This window comes from Pagrus major, chromosome 17 (genome assembly GCF_040436345.1).
Source record: "Pagrus major chromosome 17, Pma_NU_1.0".
NCBI lineage: Eukaryota > Metazoa > Chordata > Actinopteri > Spariformes > Sparidae > Pagrus > Pagrus major.
Window position 1 is genome coordinate 4,014,658 of NC_133231.1, and position 19,167 is coordinate 4,033,824.

The window sequence follows — 19,167 nt, forward strand, 5'->3', positions numbered from 1 at the left end:
CAGCGGTGTGTGTGTGTGTGTTGACTCGCTGTCAGAGACAGGAGAGGGTGAGAAAGCACAGCTGGTATTAGTGTCGATACTGTGGAAAGTGAGTGTTGAAACTTTCAAATATTTAGTATAACATTTAGCATTATATGGTTTAAAGTATCTAACTTGGGATAGTCTTACTAATTGGAAATGTCAGACTCAATCTGTCTAACATTGGCAACTCAGGACAGTCTGATAAGGGTTCCTCTGTTAAGTTTTTGTATGTCATATATAACTGTGCAGATGACTTTGTAAAAAGTAAACTGCTACTGATTCAATGTTGTTTCTTTGATTATTATTAACAGCAAAAACCTTTAAGACAATGTAGTTCTTATTGTAAAGGGATGAAATATTGTCATTTATTTTAGAATTTAAAAAATGGAATAGACAGAATGATAAAACAGTGTGCTTAAACAATGTAAACATGACAAAACATGAGTGGTCCTGTGACATCCAGCACCCGTTTAGCAGTCAAAAGCCCTTATCCTGCAGCTTATTCAATTACACAATAATCTCTGTCACATTAAAGCCAGTTAGCATCTATTTTCCATACCTGCAACAGGTATTTCATAAAGATGAAAATGGCAGCTGCAGGTACAGACACTGACAGCCAGATTTGGACAGACGAGTACTTGAACAGTTTATCATACAGAGTGTTTTTCCCCCATTTCAGCATTTGCTCATCAAGACGGATAAGGCACAGAGTGGATTTAAATCCTTACAAAAAGGCATCAGAGAGAGCAAAGTGGTTGGAAGAACAGCTCACGCTTCAAGTGTCACATTAGTGCTACTGTTAGTGGTCTCCTGAGACAGCTCAATGACACACTGTAAAATCCATCCTCATCTCACCTCCAGTCACAAACACTTAGGTTGTGCGAACAGGAGCTCTGAGTCCTTCCAACTCCTTCAGTTCACCAGTTAGTTCCATTGCACCATTATTTCAGTAAATTACTGCAGGTTTGGCAGCAGTAGATTGTTTTAGTTTGGTAAAAGATATTTTAGTTTGGTAAATGTATTCACAAAAGTTTACAGGCCCCTGGAAATGGCTGCAGTGACACTGGAAGAGAAAGGACGTTTTAGGATAAAAAATATAACTAGAAATCCTGATTCCAACTGAGTTCTCACAATTCAAAAGCCAAAATGAAGTCTTATGTCCACCAATTGCAAAGGTTGCTTGTCAAGAAGAGCTGCCCGACTGATTGTCTTCCTGACTGCTGGCAGCATTACTCAAGGGGTATCTCTATGACATCCTCCTCGATGATCTCCCCCTGTGGGATGTTGATGTGCTCTGGCGGGCTCTTCTTGCAGCTCAGCCCTGAGAAGGGGCTGCACCAGGACAGAGATAACGGGCCGCCAAACGCCACCTGCATGGCCTCCCGACACGGCACCTTTCCCCACTTCCCTGTCTCCCCCTTCAGACGCTCGATTCCCTGCAGAAGACACAACAATGTTGGTCTGAGGTGAACAGAACTGAGGCAAAAGAGGCTGAAAATCTACCATTTTCTACATGCACTATCAATCACAACTATGACACAAAGTTGATGACTAAAACTGCAACGATACCATGGTTTTGATCTTTGGGCATGTTTCTCTTGAAATCAGACTGAAAATGTCAGGACAAAAAAGCCTTCAGATTTAAATTAAAGGACAGATTCAGATTTTTCAAGTTTATCTTCATAGAATAGTTATTTGCCGTATGTATGTTGAAGGGGTTACTAGTTACTGTAATCACTCCTCCTGTCCATGTCCTAGTGTGACTACAGTCACCGGTCAGTGTAGGAGTGGTTACAGCAACCACAAACTCTTTCACTGTACATACAGCATGTGAGCGATGTTAAGTATATCCTTTTACTACTTTTCTATTAGTTCTTTTTTTCTCTTTCTGAGAGACATGCCCAAAATGTCTTAAAACACTAAACAGAATGACTCGCATGCACTTTAAAAATAAAGAATGACACCTGTGGAAGAAGCAAACAATTCAAATGATCAAAAGGTGCATGCATCGTGATACACACGGAGCTCACTCATTCATTCATAATGTTTGGTTGAATCTGAAACGGCAAAAAAAAGGCATGAAGCGCACTTTGGCCTTCAGATTGAAATCTGCATGCTTGTGTTATGTTAAGCCTGATGGGACAGTTAATGTTACAAGCTTACCTCTCCTCAAGATTATAAAGAGTTGTCTGCTTCAGAAAGCTTTTGGCAGAACGAGTAATCAACCAAAGCAAATGCATGAGTGTGGAGAGAACACTGATTGGAAAAGTAGCTGATAACAGACAGTAACGTGGGAACAGAATGAAAGGAAAGAACAGAGGCTGTGAGAGGACTGTATGCAGGGAAAGTGGATACCTTTTCTAAAAAAGGTGCAATATGTGAGAATTTGCCACCTGTCAAACTCATACAAGCAAAAAAAGGGGGCAGCAAATCACCAGAGTAACTGCTACCTGTAGCTGTCATTAGCTAGTTAGCTCAGCAGGGGAACACCAGGACAATTGTCCTAGGCCCTGGGTCAAAGGAGGGCTCAAATGGGACCTCTAACCTAAAAATAATCTGCTGTAATAATAACTCAAAATACATATTTTCAAAAAACGTTACATAGTATTTGTAAGCCATTTAAAAGCATTTTTGTCTTACCATAATTGTCCTTGACATAGTGGTCAAAAACAGTGTTACTTTCCATCCCTATAATCAAGATATAGACTGCAGGTCAAAGCCTAGACATTATCTTGCATGAGCGACGAGTGACTGCTGCCTTGCAGAACTGCTGCAGCACAACAAAATGGAGAATGCTATTGTGTGCTTGTTATGGGAAATGCTGGCGGAGTGGCACTGGAATGGTCAAAGACACAATGTGTTCAGGCAGGTACAGGAGAGGCATGAAGTGGGAGGAGTGAGAGGGGAGTCGAGTATCAGTCAGCGCCCACCTTTGGTGGCCTGAGCTGTTCTCGACAGGAAAGGCCAGGGCTAGCAGGCTAGCATGCTGACATCTCTGCAACAGTGCATAGATGTCTTTGACATAATGTCGACGCTGCGTTTTCTTAAAATACTGTTGACAATTTTAGTTAATTTTTTAATGTTTGAATTCTTACATACTGCACCTTTAAACAATATCTGAACATAAATAAATGAGGCACAAACAGATAAATACACTAAAAAAGGCAAGCAAACAGTTGTTGCATTGCAACTGAGAAGTATTTATTCTCTGCGCATGTGCTGAAATATCTTCAGAATATTTAGAAAGAATTTAAATTTCTGTAAAAAACAAATCATCTCCACCATCACTTTCACCAGCGAGACTTGCCACCATCATACCAGCAGTGTTTCACATACATCACTAAACTAGCCTTCACCTGTACCATGCATTCAGATAACAAAGGATACACACAATATCATGTAAACAAAGAGTAGAAGAATAAAATGCACAATTCAGAACAGAGCAGTTCACACAGAAGAAAATCCCAAATGATAAATACAAAGTGCGAGTTAGCATTTTTACAGAAGTACATGTGTAAATGTGAATGATGAAGTTTTTACTTTAATGCTTGAAGTCATCTGGAATAGCGCAGAAATACAATACATCCAGTATCCCTCTACTGCATTATAAGATGTATGCAGTTACACATTTTTCATACAGTGTTTCCCTTTGACTTCACTCAGGATTTAATAAGTTTTCTCCAACAAAAGGGTTTTTAAGCTAGTGTAGTGCTAGCCACTGTCCTTCTTTGAGGAATTTATTTTAAAAGCTTTCAAAATAATCATGAGTTTAGAGCGCAGGAGCCGTTTCATTGGCAAGTCTTCATGCACACACTTTAACTATGGGCAACCAAATATTTCCTCAAAAAAGGGTGAAAGAGTATACACCTATCAGCCACAACATTAAAACCACCTACTTAATAGTGTGTAGGTTCACCTTGTGCAGCCAAAACCACTCTGACCTGTCAAAGTATGGTCATAAGACCTCTAAGGGTGTCCTGTTGGGTCTGGCATCGGGATGTTTGTAGTGGATCCTTTGGGTTCTGTATGTTGGGGATGGGGCCTCCATGGATCAGGCTTGTTCTAGCATATCCCACAGATGCTCGATCGGATTGGGATCTGGGGAATTTGAAGCCCAGAAACGTCCTGGCTTGTTTCAGTTAAGGGAAGAAAAAAAAACCTCTGCCCTCTATCAAAGACTTTGTCCATGTCAAGCATGTATCAGAGAGGAATCAGGGTGAATGTTCCACATTTGGGCAACAAGTAGCTCTACATGTCATTCAAAACACATGATTAAATCATTATAACTTTTTGGTCCATCACGTGATGCTCAAATACAACCGTTTAAAGGATCCCTTTTTTTCCTTCTGTGGTGAGAACTGTCTAGCTCACCTGACACTCACAGGTGAGTTGGGACAGTTTGAACATTACCCAACAATTTGTGCTATATCGTAGGCAACGTTGAAGATGTTTCATGTCTCATCAAAGAGGCTTCTTCAGTTCTAACCAACTGGAGGGGAGTTGCAGGCTTTAAACCCTGTGTGGGTATATCCTTACAGGGTCGTTTAGGACACATGTAAGTTGGTGACTCAGGGTTGACCCTAAGGACATCCAGGCCTAAGCAGAGGAGTGTAGTTTACGCTGTTCAATGCAGCCAGATTGCACAGATTTGTACATTGGGGAAACAAAACAACCCATCCATAAGTGAATGGCACAACACAGGAGAGCCAATTCCTCAGGTCAAGACTCTGCTGTCCACTTACATCTTAAGGAACAAGGTCATTTGAGGCCTTTGAGGACAACAATGTAAACATCTTGGCCAGAGAGAACAGATGGTTTGAAAGAGGCATAAAATAATCCATCTATGTCAAACTGGAACGACCGTCTTTGAACAGAGGAGGTGGCCAAATACATTACTTATCACCCACCTACAACCCTGTCCTGTGTTCCCTCCCCAGACAGCCGAACACCCATTCACACCTGGACTCACCTAGCTCTAACGACCCACATGGATGCCGGTTGGGTCAACGACCCACAAGTGACTCTGAAACTCTTTCACATGTGTTCACGTGTGACATTAACGACTCTGTAAGGACACTCCCACACAGGATTAACAGCCTGTAACCCCCCTCCAGTTGGTTAAAACTGAAGAAGCCTCTTGGATAAGAGAGGGGGAGCGTGTTCAAGACACTGAAATGCGTCCAATTGCCTACGATACAGCACTTAGAATTACCATGACCTGGATGACTGAGAACCTTCATCAATACCCATTAATTTATTCATTAATATAATTTAGTGCTTTGCAGCCTTCTACTTTTTTGATTTCCTGGTGTTTTTCACTGGGGGGTCAGCTCACCTTATAAACGATCCCAATGACTCCCACACAGTGTGGTGTACAGAGCATAGGAATTATAGTGGCAATCCATATTGGCAGATATTGGTTAGGTATCAGAATTAGTGGAGGAGGAGAAAAAATGGGAACCTTGCATCTCTTAATAGACCTTTTGCAACTGATAATATTAAAAATGACTGCACTCCATCTATGTGAGCTAGTTTCAGGGTCCTAGTGTTGTGTATTCAGATTAACTGTCATGGCTTACTGAGACGTCTAATGGAACTGGGCCATCATTTACTGAATTTGTTTCACCTGTCCTTCCCTGCAATGACAAGTCAAAATGTCTGCTGTGAATAATGTCTGAATAAGTGGAACCAACCTCAGTATTTAATCATAATTGACCATAAATCCACAATAATGATGGTAAACTGTTTCTCTACATGCTATATTTGGCACCATTTAGAGCCCACCTCCAGTAATTTTTCTTCCTGTCTAATGGTCAACCTTCTTTCTCAAAACTCAAACTGGGCGCATGGTTAATAGTCATAAGTAGTTATTACCATTGCAACCTAGCGGTGTCACGATTCTCCAAATCCTAGATTCGATTTGATTTTCATTTTTAAGGTCACAATTCGATTCGATTCGATTCTTGTTCTTTTCTTTGTTTTGTTTTTTCTTTTAGCACAGATGGCTATGCCATTTTTAGACTAGTCTAGTCTAGGATCATTGATTTTATGCCATGATAACTCATTTCATTTTTTCTTATTTCAAAAGATGGTCTATATTGTGTAGTGAGTGATATAATCTCCATGATCTGTTTGCAATGTACCACACTAAGGCCCTATTGTCAAATTTAAATAATTTATTAACAATATAAATGTAACAATAACTTGTTTCACCAGTCAATTGGAAACTAACTGTAAACAAAAGAAGAGAAGTCATAGAGGGTACCTGCCATCTAGTGACTCTGTAACTGCAGTGTGCACTCTTTACAGCAGATGTGAAAAGTGTACATTTAAGGTAGTGTGTTGTGATGGTCATGTAGCTCTGTGTTGCTCTGGAGGTCCAGCAATCTGTCGTTAAGGCCACTAAATCTGCACTGCTAAGACCTCCAATAACTTTTCCTTCACATTATCACACATGGAGGGCAACACCTTTGTGGTAAGAAGCAACCTTCATGGCATTTCGTAGCATGCTTACATCCAGGGTTTTCCACCACTGAATAAGGTTGCATGTCTGATGCTACAAATACCCCTATAGTGCTGGTTATTGCTTTGAATTTTGTGGAAGTTCAGCTCTAAGTGAGGGCGGAAGAGTTGGCTGTGTTAACGGTGTTGTTTTCTCAGTTAAGTCTACTTCTTTATGATGCCTGTGGTGATTCCACCTTTGATTTCGAAGGTCGAGATCATTTCGATTGATATCCGCCTAATAATCGAGATCGTGACAGCCCTACTGCAACCAGACTGCCTTTCTGGCAAGATCAACATCACTAGCATGGATTAGTGATAGCATCGATATTAGCATGGACAAGCAGCATGTAGGTATAGTGATAGGTGTCCTCAAATAGAAGTTCTACTTGTGTATTGAGGAGCTACAGAGTTTATTTGTGGTCAAACTGTAACCTCTACTGTACATTTACTGCCTCCAGACAACGTCTCTGCTAAACTTTCCTCTCTGCTCTGGTCGCTAACACCAGTCTGCTCTGAACACAATCACATAGCTACCCCTCCTTCTCTTGCTCGACCACTCACACTCTATGCACGGCCCTGTTTCTTAAAGAAGCCGTGCAGCTTTTATAACCCCTATTGGAGGACCTGTGACTCCCAGATTCTACTATAGTCATTCCATATTAGCAACGGCTTAGATTTTGTGACTTTGAGCACAACATTTAATTATTTGGCAAAAAATATTTGGCAAACAGTTTGGCTCTTTCTCAATATTCTATATCATATATATCTCATATATATCTCATATATATATATATATATATCATATATATCTCATATATATCTCATATATCATATATATATATATATATATATCTCATATATCATATATATATATATATATATATATATATATATATCATATATCATATATATATATATCATATATCATATATATCATATATCATATATATATATCATATATCATATATATATATATATATATCATATATATATATCATATATGATATATATATATATATATATGATATATATATATATATATATCATATATATATACATATATCATATATCATATATGATATATACATATATATATCATATATGATATATACATATATATATATCATATATGATATATACATATATATATATCATATATGATATATACATATATATATATATCATATATGATATATACATATATACATATCATATATGATATATATATATACATATATATATATACATATATATATATATATACATATATATATATACATATACATATATATATATACATATACATATATATATATACATATACATATATATATATATATATATATATATATATATATATATATATATATCATATAGAATATATAGATATGTGAAAGATCTGAAAAATACCAAAATATACTGGAGGGGGGCTTTATATGAGGATCAGCCTTAGATTTTGATTTTCTGCTCTCACCCTTGTACAATGAAGGTGAATGGAACATTCATCTTAAAAACTCAACATGTATACTGTATATCTGGAAACAATGTCCTAGCTTCTCTAAATATTCAACAGATGTCACTGTAAATAGCCCTAGTGAGGTCTGTGAATCAACCTAAGTAACCAAGATATTATTCTCAGTCAATCTTGATTTGTATAGTGCCAATTCACGACAAAAGTCATCTCATGACACTTTCCAAATTTTGGAGGTCTAGACCATACTCTTTAATTAATTTCTTTACAAGGACCCAACATTTCCCCCATGAGCAAGCAATCGGCGACAGTGGCGGGAGAAAATTGCCTTTAAACAGGCAGACATCTTGAGCAGAACCAAATTCAATTGTGGGTGCCATCTGCCTGGAACGATTGGGTTCTGCGAAGCAATATTGCCACTGAGTTTCTCCCTAATGCTTTGACATCAAATTATAGCAGAATGATGAGTCAATTAATGGATTAGTCAATCAACATAAAATTAATTTGAAACTATTTTGATAATAATTTTAAAAGGTGTGATCTGTGAGAAATGGCCAGAATTCGAAGGTACTATAGGGGACAGTATAACCACTTACTGCTGCTTAGTATACTCTTTGCTGTAACTATCCTTAGCTGGAGCAACTAGCTGCAGTTAGCAGGTAGCTATTTTAGCCATGGAGCAAGTGTCTCTTTCAGCTGCGAGCTCACTGTGGTCACAGGGGCTCAGCCAACTAGAAGTGAACACGGCTGGACATCAGATTAGGACTGAACACAGCCTCCTTGACCAGCAGTGGTCAGTTTGAAAACAGGAGATACAGTACAGAGGTGATTTACACCAACTCTGATCAGGACTATGACTATGGAGACAGCAGAGGGGTGCAGAGGAGAGAGAGAGAGAGAGTGGGGCATCAGCAGCGTCCGAAAATGAGTCAGAATATTCCCACATCTTACTCTGAGAAATGAGAATTTATTTTGATAAACCAGAGTTTAAAGCACTTTTTTCAATTTTATTTGTATTCTGTCATAATTGCTTCTTATCCGTTTTCATTTTTTATGTACCGATTCTGTTTACGCGCTCCTTGATTATGTTTGTGGTTTCTGTTTGTTATCACATTTTTGCACCTACGCTGTTTTTGTGTTTTTTGACATCATTGAAAATGAGGGCTTGCCCTCAATGATTTTTCGAGATTTAAATAAATGTTGAACGAATGACTGAATGAAGCATCCAGAGAGTGAATAAGATAAAACACAGTCCTCTCCACCCCTCTGCTGTAAAATAAAATATATATATTCAGCACTGGCAGTCACATTTCAGCTGTGCTGCTACTAGATGCATATAGGGGAAACAGTGGGTATTATGAGACAGGACGGGCCGGGGCTAGCATGCTTACTTCAGTAAACATCGCAACACAGTACACAGACATTTTTGACCTAACGTCAACATTGCTGTACCTTCACATTCTGTTGATAATGCTATTTCATTCTTTCAGTGTTTTTAGAATGTTTTTCTAAAATTCTGGCCATATCTTACAACTTGCCCCTTGAAGTCACTTTACAGTTTACAGGTCCTCAAATGTGAATATTTATTGGATTTCTTAGTTTATTATGACAGTGAATTTAATATCTTTGGGTTTTGGACTGTTGGTTAAATAATGAACACATTACTTCGGGCTCTGGGAACACGTGATGGGCACTCTTACTATTATCTGACATTTTAGTAAATAATAGATATATCATAAAATTATTTATGAAAGATTTATGAAAACTAATAATTTGTGGCAGCCCTAAATGAACTTATATTCTCTTCGATTGTATTGATGTGGTTAGGGTTTCAGTGGTAGCTGAAATCCTCAACACCTTAAACAGAAAGTATCAGCGTGGCCAGCTATACCACTACGGGAAAGTGAAAACGTGTTTTCTGGGATTTACCAGAACTAACCTTTACAGGAAAGCAAGAGTATACAGAGCAAGAAAAGAGAAGGCTTTTGATACAAAAACAGAAATAGAAGTAGTTCAGAAAAACAGATACATCACAGTGTTTGCAAACAGGATTCACAAACTCAAGGTGTTTTCTTTTTCTCTGCAACTCCACTCAAGGCAACACAGAAATAAACGTATATCGCACTTAGTTGGTAACACAAAAAGCAGGTGGAAAGCTGTCCATGGCTAGCGTGGGGGATACAGTGTAAATCATGTTCAGCTTTGGGAGTAGCAGACTGCCAAAGTCGAGCTCTGTGGGGCTGGACAGGGCTTCCCACTTTAGTTTTGACCCCGGCCGCCTCATTCCCTGTGCTGAGCCTACACCACATATTGGTAGGTCTCAGCCTTCCCATGGTCAGGGGTGGAGAAGGGACTAAACCACAATAAGGAGAAAGGGTGTCCAAATACCGCCCTCATGTTCATCCACTTAGTTTTTTTAGCCCATCTTCTCTCTTCCTTTTTCAACTGCTCTATGCCCTGAAAAACGAGAGACAACCAAACTTCAGTTGGTGGAATTTTGTGACCCAGTCAGAAATCACAAATCAATTAACAAATACTGATTTCTAAAAAAACAAAAACAAAAAAACACTAAAATGAACAAAAAAAAAGAACAAAAAAAAGAACTGTTCTATGAGTCATCTGGGCCACAAACGCAGTGTTTCAGTCATTTCTCTACAAGCATTATGTAACTGATTCTGTCCTGTTGGCTATCCCTGTGTGTGTCTCCTACATGAAATTATCAAATGTCTCCCATATATCTGACCTCGAGTTGCAGACAAAAAGAAGTTCAAAGCAGGAAAAAGAATTTGGTCCAGTGAGCTCCAAAGGTACACCAAGACAATGATTGTAGGACAGCACCAAACTACGTAAAGGGGATACTGATTCCTTCTTCCACTGATACATGGACACATTTACCTTTCTGGGAAAATACATTTGCAACAAGTACATCACTTAGTGTTTTTACACACTCATCACTACCTCTGAGGCTGCAGCAAAAAGTGAAAACTTCTGATGATGATTTTATCAGCAGATTGTCCAAGTTTTTCCTGCAGGTTAAATGGAATACTTTTACGACTACTACCACGTGGCACTGGTGTATAAAATACACAAGTGATGACACCAGCAAACACACTTAAGTAACACACAAGTCAGTATTTCAGTGGATATTAATGGTTAAATAAATGTTTGTCCATTACAAATGACACAAATATTAAGTGGCAGTAGGCAACATGAACATTCTTTTGAAATTTTCTCAACAACTAAATACAAAGGTGCAGGCACTCACAGACATCAGACAAGCATGCATCTTTTTAAAGGAAGCCTTCCATGAAACATTGTTTGTGACATGCAGTAGTAAAAATTGATTATTTCAATCAAAATTATAATGAATTAATGCCTTCTGCAGCTTTAACATGGAGTATATATATAATTCAATAGTATTTCTTTGCACTTTACTCAACTTCAAACATAACTGATATAAACCAAAAGCAGCGTAATCATATGTACAGTCTTGAATAAAAGTTTACATACACTTGTAAAGATCATGCACGTATGTCATGGTAGTCTTGAGTTACAATGATTTCTACCACTCTCATTTTTTCTGTGACAAAAAACATTCATGAAGTTTGGTTCAATAATTAATTTATTATGGGTCTTCTGAAAATGTGACCAAATCTGCTGGATTTTATATTATATATACAGAAATTCTGACATTTCGTTAAATGTCCCTTGGCCATTTTCACCCTTAATTAGGTGCTTTTAATAGCCATACACAAGCTTCTGGTAGAGCGCTGGCTGAATTTTTTGCCACTCCTCTTGACAGAATCAGTGAAGTTCAACTACACTCCTCAAAATTAGTTAGTGATATTGGGATATTTTAGTGTTCCACTTGACTGTTTATTCTCTGACATATCTGAAACTCTATTTAGTGTTTTGTGAATATTTTTGGTCCCCCAAAAATAATGCAACATATTTCATTTGACTTCAATTGCATATTAGGGGTGTAAAAATTGATCGATATGAATCGTAAATCGTCTTAAAAGTTGAAGATTCGACTACACCGATACGCAGACCTCTGGATTGATCTAAATGTACTGTCAACATCTCGATGACTGGATTAAATTAAAGTTAAAAATCGGTTGCGTGCATGGTTGAATGAAGCTGCTATGCTGCTACTTCCTCACAACATCTTCAAACTCTCGTAAAAGTTCAAAGGTCAGCATGAGACTCTCATGAGATGTGGCACAGAAACAATAGCACTGCGTTGCCAAGGAAACAAAAGCAACATGTCCAACAACACAGACGAGATTTACAATGCACACAGAGATAAAACACTTTTTCCAGCCATTACTTAGCCACAACTCAGCGATGTCTAAGGTAATCACGACATCTATAGCCCGTTTTATTGCTAAGGACTTCCGAGCTGTCTGCTTTTGAACGCATTGCTATCATTAGCTGTTTTCTGTGACTGCTTGTAGTACTGCACACTGTTAACTGTCAATGTCTACTGACATTATGTACTGAATTGAACCATACTGCACACTGTTTACTGTCTACTGACAGTTGCCGCACAGTGCACACTGTTAAGTTAATCCAACTTTTGAAGTAGAGGATACAGACAGCCAGGGACATCCAGTTCAGAGAGGTCCAATTCAGACAGATCCAGCTCAGAGAGACCCTGCTCATGGAGATCCAAAATACTTAGGATTCCCTGGTCTTCCTTGGTCTTATGAAATATATATTTGATAAGCAGTGCAACTTTTAAGGAATTGGCTTATTCTAATTCATAATAGAAAATGAATCACATGAAACAAAGAATTGTGGTGGGAGTGTATCGTATCATACCAAAAGAGAGAGATGCACACCCTTATCCCAATATTCCTAACTAAATCTGAGTAGTGTACATTTGTTAGCTTCCTGGCACAGAAGTGTTACTTCAGCACAGTCCACATTTTCTTGATGGGGTTCAAGTCAGGAATTTGGGAAGGCCATTCCAAAATCTCAATTCTAGCCTGATTTAGCTGTTCCTTTACTACTGATCTGTGTTTGGGATCATTGTCCAGTGGGAACACCTTACGGCACCCAAGACTCAATCTTCTGGCTAATGATTTTAGGTTCTCCTGAAGAAGCTGGAGATAATCCTCCTTCTTCACTATTCCACTTACTTTCTTTAGAGCAGCAGATCCACTGGCAGTAAAACAGCCCCACAGCATAATACTACCAGAACCATGCCTGACAGTAGGTATGGTGTTCTAATTCATTGCAGACTTGCTTTTTTGGTTGACCATCCTGACCAGTTTTCTCTCAGTAGCAGGTGATAGTTTGTGTTTTCTTCCTGATGGTGGCAGTGACAGAACTGTACCATGCACTTTATACTTGCAAACAATTGTTTTTACAGTTGATCTTGGGACTTGTAACTGCTTTGAAATGGCTCGAAGTGACTTTCCTGACTTGTTCAAATCAATAATGCACTTTTTCAGATCAATGCTGAGCTCCTTAGACTTTCCCATTGTAGTGTTTGTGGCTGAGTCTACTGGGTGTATCAAACAAGCCCTATTTAAATGGACCAAGAAAAGTCATCAGCTGTTACAAATCATAATCACTCAGAAGAAGTTAAGAGGCCATGCTACACAGCAAATCTGATTGACACAACTTTCCATAATCACGTAATGTAATCATTCAAGTTGCTGTATATTTTTGACCCAGCAGACTTGGTCACATTTTCAGAAGATCTATAATAAAGTAATTATTGAACCAAACTTCATGAATGTTTTTTGTGACAAAGTAGTTTGTGTTCCACTCATTCCATCACAGAAAAATGAGAGTTGTAGAAATCATTGGAACCCAAGGCTGCCATGATATACATGCTCTTTACAAGTATATGTGAACTTTTGACCACAACTGTAGTTACCCAATTTCAATTTTTATTTTAAAGGGCAGGACATCTATACGAGAGTGACATCAAGTTCCAAAATAATATCTATATATATATATAAAATCTATATTGGTTACGGGACACACTTTCTGTTTGCATTGGGGTCAAACTTTGTGCTTTTGAGGTAACTGCCAAGATAAGGGAATCAGCTGAAGACCAAATACTTTGGTGGGTAAGATGAGTATTTACTTTGAGTGGAAGAGCCTGGGAGAGGCTGAATTGAATGTTTACTATGCCCTAAGACTCAACTTACTGACAGGTCAAACCCACATCTGTGGTCTTTCTGATTTGCTCAACAAGAATCAGCTCCTTCAGACCTAGGCTGGACCTTGTCTGGCTTTGGAGAAAGTTGTAACAGAAGATAAACAACTATAGACCCATTGTGAAAGAAGTGTCTCTAAAACGGTGGATAAATTCTTTTGAGTGTCACAACCTCTGCCAAGTGACTCGTTTCACTATCATAATTTGAGCCATTCGGTCAAATAATATTTGGAAAATCTAGAAGAGCTGCACGATTAAATTATTTTATCCCCAATCAAGTTAGCCGGGCGCTAAACCGGAAGTTAGCCAACTCGGTTGGTGATCCAGGTATTTTCATAGCCGGAAAGTCGAGATTTTTTGGCTTCAAAACACCACTGAGCAGCTTTCATAGGAATGAACGGGGCTTTGCCTCCAACACTGTGTCCAGTAATAAAACGTCCTTGAATAGTATCCCAATTCCTTCCTTATTTACACACCATGGATGTTGATAACATATCATCACTTCACGCGGCGGAATTTAGCGCGTTCACCCGGGACTTACGTTTAGATCAAAGACGAGCCAAGGTGACAAAAATTGGTGTCTGCTGCAGGGTCAATTCACCTGGGTGTAAATGCAGAGTTTACACATTCCCATTGCACACAAAAGCCAGATCTTAGCGGGTTTAAGTGGGATTTTTGACCAGTGGAAAAGGGGTATTACTGTTGCTATGCCTACCAAGCTCTGAATGCAGAAAGTTTACATTAACATCAGTGGCTAAATTCATACACATTTTTTAAGCAATGTGTCCTTGACATCAGACAAAAGCAGGCTTCTTATTGGTTGTGGTGAAATTTGATTTCACAACCATTGTGTGTCTACCATCCACACATTTAACACTTCGTTGCTCTGCAGAAGTACTGGTCTTACCATCAGCACTGTGAATGCTGCACAGACACCACCGATTCACCTTTAAAATATTGAAGTTGGCAGAAACTTACTTTTCAGACAATGTTTCCAGTCAAAGTACAGACTTGCAAGTAATTTACTAAACATTATTTTACATCGGGCTGCAGAATGAGAGTTGTCACTTGTTCAGTGTTAACAGTTTGAATTAGAGGCAGGTGGTCAAAGATGTTAGTGTTAAAAAGCAAAAGGGAGGCAGCAGCAGGGAGAAGAGCAGAAGGAAGTCGTTAAACAAGAAGAAAGGAAAAGGACTGCTGGTTACTAAATGGATCACTTACTGTCTCGTCGGTACAGATGGAGTGGACTTGGGTGCCGAACATCACAGAGGTGAAGATGAGGAAGAGGAGACCCTCAAAGCACAGGAGTATAAGGAGGATGACTGTTGCTGGAGGAGAAAAGGAACTGCACTCTAGGGAATGAAGGGACATGGAGGAAGAGAAGTGAAGGGGCAAAGAGAGAGGGCTATATGAGGAAGTGCTATACACTACATGTAAAGAAACTACTGCACTCTGCTGGTAAGTGCCTACAGCAGCACTACTAGTGAGGATGCAAAGTGTCGAAGCAATACTGTCAACATGTATGTCCACCTGCCACATGGAAGGCTAGTGCATGTTGGGGATCAGGAGGTTTAGATTGGATTGTTGAGTAGTAATGAGTCCCAGATCATGTTTACATACATGAAAGGGTAAATCGAAATGTTGTCAACTTTGTGACTTTCTCGCTAGATTTAGCAGCAGGTAGGCACACAACACTTTTTATGCTTCAATGAGGCAACAATCTGATTCTCAACATCTTGTTTCAAAATATTTCTTATTGTTTTCTAGAATGACTGTTGTATCATCTGATTAAATCAAACCTGCCAACTAAAGTACTAAAGAGGGTAATTCAAGGGGGTGGGGTTATGTTTTTAAGCTATTTTGGTCATTTTTCCTGTATGTATGATAAATATGAAATATAATAATAATTCTTAAGAAGTTAATAGGTGGTTATCAGATGATAGCAGGGGTGCTCATAAAAAGCAGGTAGGCAAATGTGTGTCAATCGTTTTAACACATATACAGAGGGAACCTCCCTTCCAGAAAAAAAATCTAGAACCGCTGCAGTAGACACAGCTGTGAACTGCAGGGTACACATACATGTAGGGACAACCAACCTTCTTAATTGTGGGTTGGAGCTTGGAAACTGTAAACCAAATATAAAATTTCTGTTGCCTTATGAATGTAGGGCTCAGAGTAAAGACACAGAGTCAAACAGGAAGTTAAAATGGAAACAGAATTAAAGTCTGGAGTCGCAGCTTTATGATTAGTTGATTTTGTTTCCATCTGCAGCCACAATTTCAACAATTTTTCAAAATTTTACAAAGTTTTCTCAGAACACAAACTCTCTTTATGAAATTAAAGCTTTGTTTGAGAGTATGCAGGCCATGATTCACTGTCTTACCCTGGAAGCTTTTATTATCAGTCCTATAGACTGCTCTGATGCTTAAGTGCCTTATGTGCCTCAGTTTTAACTGCATAAGATCTAAATATGACTGAGATATTGATAGAAGGCCAAGACAAGTCTATGATTAAGCTAGTGTGGCACATTGCAACCAGGATGACAAACAAAACAGGTTCCAGGAGTATCAATTATTACATATTATTTCAAGATACAAAAATGAAAATATGAATTGCATGCCACCAGAATGTGATCCTCAATCTGCTAATGTGTTGATGCAGCTCAGTTTGCTATGCAACCCAATCCTTTTAATGCCTGCAGACCAGGTTGCACACATTTTATTCATATCCATGAGTATTGTATTTTTGATAGCTGTGGAGAGGACCTAAAGTGAAATTACTTTATCAATCCCATAATATTCTCATTTGCCATAGGCTCCAAACATTAAAAAGGAAAGCACTAACATTGTTAGTATATATCATATAAATGATTGTTTGTGTTTGTAAATTTTATCAATTTCAATTTCCTTCATTAGAATGACATGTAAATACATCTGTCTATATAAGGCATATACAGGAAAATAAAGAAAAATAAAGATAACACAAACAGGTTTTAAGAATTTATACATTTATAAATAAAATATATAAAATGAGGCCAGTGTTTCCCCTATATGCATTTAGCAGAAGCGCACCAATTTATTATTATTAATTTTTTTTACGAGGAGAGGAGAGGAGAGGAGGAGGAAAGGGGGGGGGGGCTGTGGCTGTGTTTTATCTTACATTATTATTACGTTATTATTTTGCACTACAGACGCTTCATATAGCCTAGCTACAGGTCAATTAACACACCTGCAAGTAAAAGCATATAGCGGAAAAGAGAGGACGCATTCTTATAACTTGAGAAACTAACGTTACATTATTTTGCACTGTCACGCACTTGTCAGTAAAGCATAGAAACTGAATGGACTCCATCTTATAACTTTAGAAACTAAAGTTGTATTTTTTCTCGCTACTGACACTTCATATGCAGACCTATCTCACACACACACACACACACACACACACACACACACACACACACACACACACACACACACACAAACACAGTCATGTGTAGGGAAAACGCGTGTTAACAATAATTTGTGAAATAAACAACATTTAGTTGCTCCATGTTGATACAAAGAGGGTAGGTATTCCACATGCACAGACTTTTCTTCATCCTGGAGGCTGGCCTACTGTGCCCGAGGGGCACCATGACAAAGACAGTTGAAAGATTTTCAGATGAGTTTAAAAATCGGCTCATCACACCTCATATCTACTTAAATCCCTTATGCTGCCGACAGAGTGATAGAAACCTTGCAGTCGTACTTTGTGAACCTACAAAAAAAAATATGTGCGCGTGTGACACTTCTCCTGCTACAACTCCATCCTAGGGGAAACACTGGAAGTATACAAGTGAAGGGAATGAAGGGCTACAGAGGTTTTGACCAAAAATAAAATAAAAAACACTCACTTGTCCAATCATCTTCAAAGCAGTTAAGGAAATGGAAGACCACCATGACCAGAGAGTGGAGAGAGATGAGTGCAATGTACATCTAGATTAAAAAAAAGGAACAAAATGAAGAAACCATTCACCACAAACACTCACTGCAAACAGAGTTATCCACTGAGGATTCCCTCTCATCTGCATCTGTGCTGCATTACGACAACAGCTGCTGACTTCCTCTTGAAGAGGACTTTCACAGTGTCAGGTAGAATCTGATGGCAACTTCTTATTGTCAAAAGGCTGAAAATAGGTCATTAGCAATCTTCTTCAATTTATAATATGATGAAAGTTTTTGGTCATCCACATTATGAGAGACTCAGGCTTGCAGTGAACTTACTGTGAAAAGCACAAAGTACTTTTGGTTGTTCTCCCCAACACAGTTATTAACCCAGGGGCAGTGGTGGTCCATTTTCCGTATGCAGCGTTTGCAAACACTGTGAGAGAGACAGCAAGTTAAGTGTGAAGGAAAGGGAGTGGATTCAAATAAAATAAACACTGTATCAACCATCAAACAACAACAATAACGGTGAAGAAAGACAACATTGGCAGAAAGCGAAGACCACTACATTCTAGGAAGAGCACAAATTAACAAGAGTCAGAATTTATGATAACAGTCTGACTTCTTCACTGCACCAAAACACTGCAGCTGTAAGCACAGGACTGTGAGAAGTCCATGTCCTTTTTGTCCTACCTGCAGTGGTGTGCCCGGTCAGGCTTGATGCTGCAGCACTTGGGACATTTGTAGACCACCTGCCCTGGTTTCAGTTGAAGGCTTTCTATGTATTCCTTTGTAGCATTCCCTTTTGGCACCGCCCCCTAGGAAGAAACATGACCACACAGTAGATTCAGTGTCATTTATGGGTCATTAATCACCATAATGAAACAAGCAGGCAGAGGCTAAACGTATTTTTACAATTTTATGAAAGTGAAGCACCATTAACCAGGACTATATCAAGCTTAATACCCTAAACTGGTCTGCAATGACATTGGCAGAATGAGCCATTGAGAATGTGCGTGAAATACCAAACAAGTCTGACTTACGGGGTCGGTGCACATGGCCCTGAGGTGTGA

General features: G+C 38.7%; 1 protein-coding gene across 3 annotated transcripts in view; it reads right to left on the reverse strand.

Moving 5' to 3' along the window:
• Positions 1–355: 355 nt before the first annotated feature.
• The window catches only part of zdhhc3a (zDHHC palmitoyltransferase 3a), a 21,148-nt gene continuing 2,336 nt past the window's right edge, over positions 356–19,167 (reverse strand). The window contains exons 2-7 of one of the 3 annotated variants that reach the window (XM_073485925.1): positions 19,138–19,167; positions 18,788–18,912; positions 18,434–18,530; positions 18,064–18,145; positions 15,393–15,523; positions 356–1,457 (exon numbers count right to left, since the gene is read on the reverse strand). The exon at positions 19,138–19,167 is cut by the window's right edge and continues 394 nt beyond it. In XM_073485925.1, coding sequence (XP_073342026.1) covers positions 1,251–1,457; positions 15,393–15,523; positions 18,064–18,145; positions 18,434–18,530; positions 18,788–18,912; positions 19,138–19,167 — 672 coding nt within the window. In that variant the 3' untranslated portion in view covers positions 356–1,250. Of the gene's footprint in view, positions 1,458–10,239; positions 10,454–15,392; positions 15,524–18,063; positions 18,146–18,433; positions 18,531–18,787; positions 18,913–19,137 lie in introns of those variants that run through there. The other 2 variants (XM_073485927.1, XM_073485926.1) reach the window with 2 other exon arrangements.